The 3,126-nt window shown below is 49.4% G+C and overlaps 1 protein-coding gene across 1 annotated transcript; it reads left to right on the top strand.

Annotated features, from left to right (window-relative positions):
- Positions 1 to 1,606: 1,606 nt before the first annotated feature.
- On the top strand, positions 1,607 to 2,784 carry FIBRA_08049 (uncharacterized protein; the record flags this gene model as incomplete). Its single annotated transcript, XM_012329708.1, has 3 exons — positions 1,607 to 2,213; positions 2,278 to 2,707; positions 2,763 to 2,784. 3 exons carry the CDS (start codon positions 1,607 to 1,609, stop codon positions 2,782 to 2,784), a joined length of 1,059 nt encoding a protein of 352 aa, XP_012185098.1.
- Positions 2,785 to 3,126: the final 342 nt, after the last annotated feature.

Here is a 3,126-nt window from a genome sequence, read left to right as displayed (position 1 = left end):
TGTTTCCAGCCACTACGAATCGCCGTGCCGCCGACTTTTCCGAAAAACTGTAGTCCCTGCCTGGTCCAGTCGGCTTGTCGATGTCTGCGCCCAGTGGACCTAGCGTCTCATCGCCTTCCATTTGCGCGCTGTTGCTCCCGAACGTCTTGCTCCATTTGTTCTAGGCACCGTAGGCTAAGCAATCTTTCATCGTCCCGCACAAGTAACGGGACCTCATCCTGGGTTGCATTTGTCGGGCGGGCTTTGTCCGTCTGCCTGTGCCATAGTGATGGTAATTTCGTTAGGATTTCAAGAAATGCAGATGTGTTCGATATCGAAGACCTCACTAGTGCTGAAGCTTCTCGCAGGTCTCAGCAGCTGTTGGACTCGTACTCAAGCGCCTACATCAATAGCTCGCTTCGCTCTCCTCTCTGCGGCACTTGTCACACGTGGCGGACGAAGCGACACTCGACAAGCGTGTTACTCATGAACGTTGGGTGGGTCGTCTCGCGACAGATGCTTTTGTATCTTGCTTACAATGCATCATAGGCAACATATTACAATCCTGATCTCGCGGATGCGGATACACTGACAGCAATAGCGACCCCATCGTCGCTATCTCACTTGATCTACGGAAGCGGTGGAACCTGCAACCAGGCGAGTCCACAGTGGCCAACGTATACGCAGAACTGGAGTTACTGACGCCGCATCGTGTTACAGTGGATGGAGATCACGTACAATGAGATCACGCAGTACGGGAAGACTCGTAATGAATGCGAGAGTTGTGGCGAGTACGATATTGGTCAGTCGTCGTTCCTTAGACTGCAAAGGGAGTTGTTGATTGAATATGTGTTTACTTACTAAACCTCAGCCCGTCTCTGTTTGAAGGCTTCGCCGACCTGAGTGTAGGGAAGTTAGAGGGTGTCGAATGGCACTTGATGAACAAGGATTGGTCGCCATGATTGAATGTCGCCAGATGTTTGGTCCTTGCGAAGGACGTATTTTCGGTAGATAGGATCGTGTTTGCTTGTGACCGACCGTAAGGTGGGCTATGTACAGATGGTTGTCGTTGTTGTGGTTATATAAGCATTGTCTGTATAGTATAATACTCGCGCGCACCATGAGGCGCATCGAAGAGCTGCTGTGGATATTTCCAGAACCTACATAATCAATCATGAGATTTACAATCAAGTGGTGTAAGCCGACTAAATCTGCTGAGGTAGAAATTGAGAGCACCAGCCAAGTTCAAGCCCGATCGCGATTCAAACCTTTCCCTCACGTATCCTTCCCCCTTTTGAGGTTTATAAAACCTCGCCAACGCATGACGACGTGTGACCTTCAAACGAGTTCTGAGAATTGTCATCCCGCTCGTTTACCGGTGGTATGTCCTGAACCGGGGTAAGACAGTCCGCGCCAGTCATTTGATTAAATTTATATCTAGGTGGTTGCAATCGAAGCCATCGCAGAGCCTACTCTCCTATTTGATATCTTTCAACTGCTTCTCGACCAATTGCTCTTGGAATGTGACTATAATGCGATATGCGCCACCTCGCTGGTATGCAGGGCACTTACGCATCCGTGCCGTGTACGCCTTTTCCGCAAGCTAAACATTACACAACCCGCTACCATGGAGAGACTCATCAATCTCTTGGAGGAGCCGTATATGCATACCTACTTCGCATGCGTCCAGAACTTGTCAATTGGACACTTTCTCCCCCACCAAGGATCGATTATGCGTCTCTTCCAAGCTCTTTCGAATTTGCAGACCCTTTCGCTCAACACGATCATTCCCAAACTGCGCCGCACCACGTCTAATGAAGTCTATGGCGTATTTCCAGTGAACGAATTCCTTGATGCACACCTTCCTGCGTCGATCACAACTCTCAACATTCGCGACTGCACGATCGGTTCATTTTCCCAACTGTGCACCATGCTTAGCTCTTTACCTCGCCTGTCCGTGTTGCGCCTATCCGGGTGGATTGGGATCTGGCGAGGTTGTGACACCAATATCGGAATGCATCCAGACCTCAACTTGGAACATCTGGTTCTCCAAGGGCTCAATGATTGGTGTGCTGATGCGCTGATGAAGTCAATGCTGTCCACAAGAATAATGCAGTCCTTGAAGTACCTGGGTTTCAAGCACTGTGCCTGCTCCGTTTCTGTCCTTGTGGAATTCCTTGCGAGATTACATTCCGTGGAGATGCTTAACATTGCTTTCAGCGTCCAAGAGGACGGTAAGCTTTTGATTTCACTCAATCCTAGCTGATTTCTCTAATGGGGTCTATCCCTTCGTTTCAGCCCGTGAATTTCTGGAAACCTTTTCCGTTCCCCGCTCCTCAAGTCTGCCATCTACGCTCGAGGTTTTGCAGATCTCCCTAGATCGCGACGGAACAACTTCACTCAACATGGGTCTGCTGGCAGACTTGCTTGATAACTTGACATGCAGCGGTCTCAAAACCTTGCATCTCTGTTTCGATGCGGACATCCTGGCTGGCGAGAGCATGGACGAGATAGCCGAGCGTCTAGATCCATTGAGCCGGATGGGTAACATATTGGGAAAGGGCTTTTTTCGCGGCCTCTCACTCGTACTGGTCAAGTTCAGTGGGAGGCGCCATTCAAGCATCAACTATGAAGTCGTGCAATGTTTGATGCGGGTCATCCAACATCGTGTCTGCTGTTCGCGTCCGTCGGCAGGCCCACAAGTACAACTTATAGTCTACGACGAAGAGTACGCATAGATCACCTAGATTCAGCCTCTGTATTGAATCCTACCACATCCGCAGTACACGCTTCTACGGGCTCTAGCTATTGACCCTTATCCTCCTATTATCTGTCATGCTCACTTCCTGCTCCCGCACAATCGAAGTATGTCAAGTATTCGCGGATTGCATGTATGTATTTAGTAATATACCATGCCATGAGGAGGCAGTCCTAGTCAATTTGAAGGTACGTAGGATCAGACATGCATGGTGTGGAAGAGCGTAAAGGTCATATCGGTGCATTCAGATGGCTGGTGGGGTCATGGTCCTTCTGATCGTTTCAGAATTAGAGTCAACATGGTTTTCGACAAAAGTACCATAGGCGGCGGCAGTATAGGTTCTGAACTTGAGACGATGCTAAGTGGTACTATACCAGAGTGGGAGATAG

The sequence above is a fragment of the Fibroporia radiculosa genome, assembly GCF_000313525.1.
Source record: "Fibroporia radiculosa TFFH 294 genomic supercontigs, scaffold22600, whole genome shotgun sequence".
Lineage (NCBI taxonomy): Eukaryota > Fungi > Basidiomycota > Agaricomycetes > Polyporales > Fibroporiaceae > Fibroporia > Fibroporia radiculosa.
This window is presented reverse-complemented; position numbering and strand designations above follow the sequence as displayed.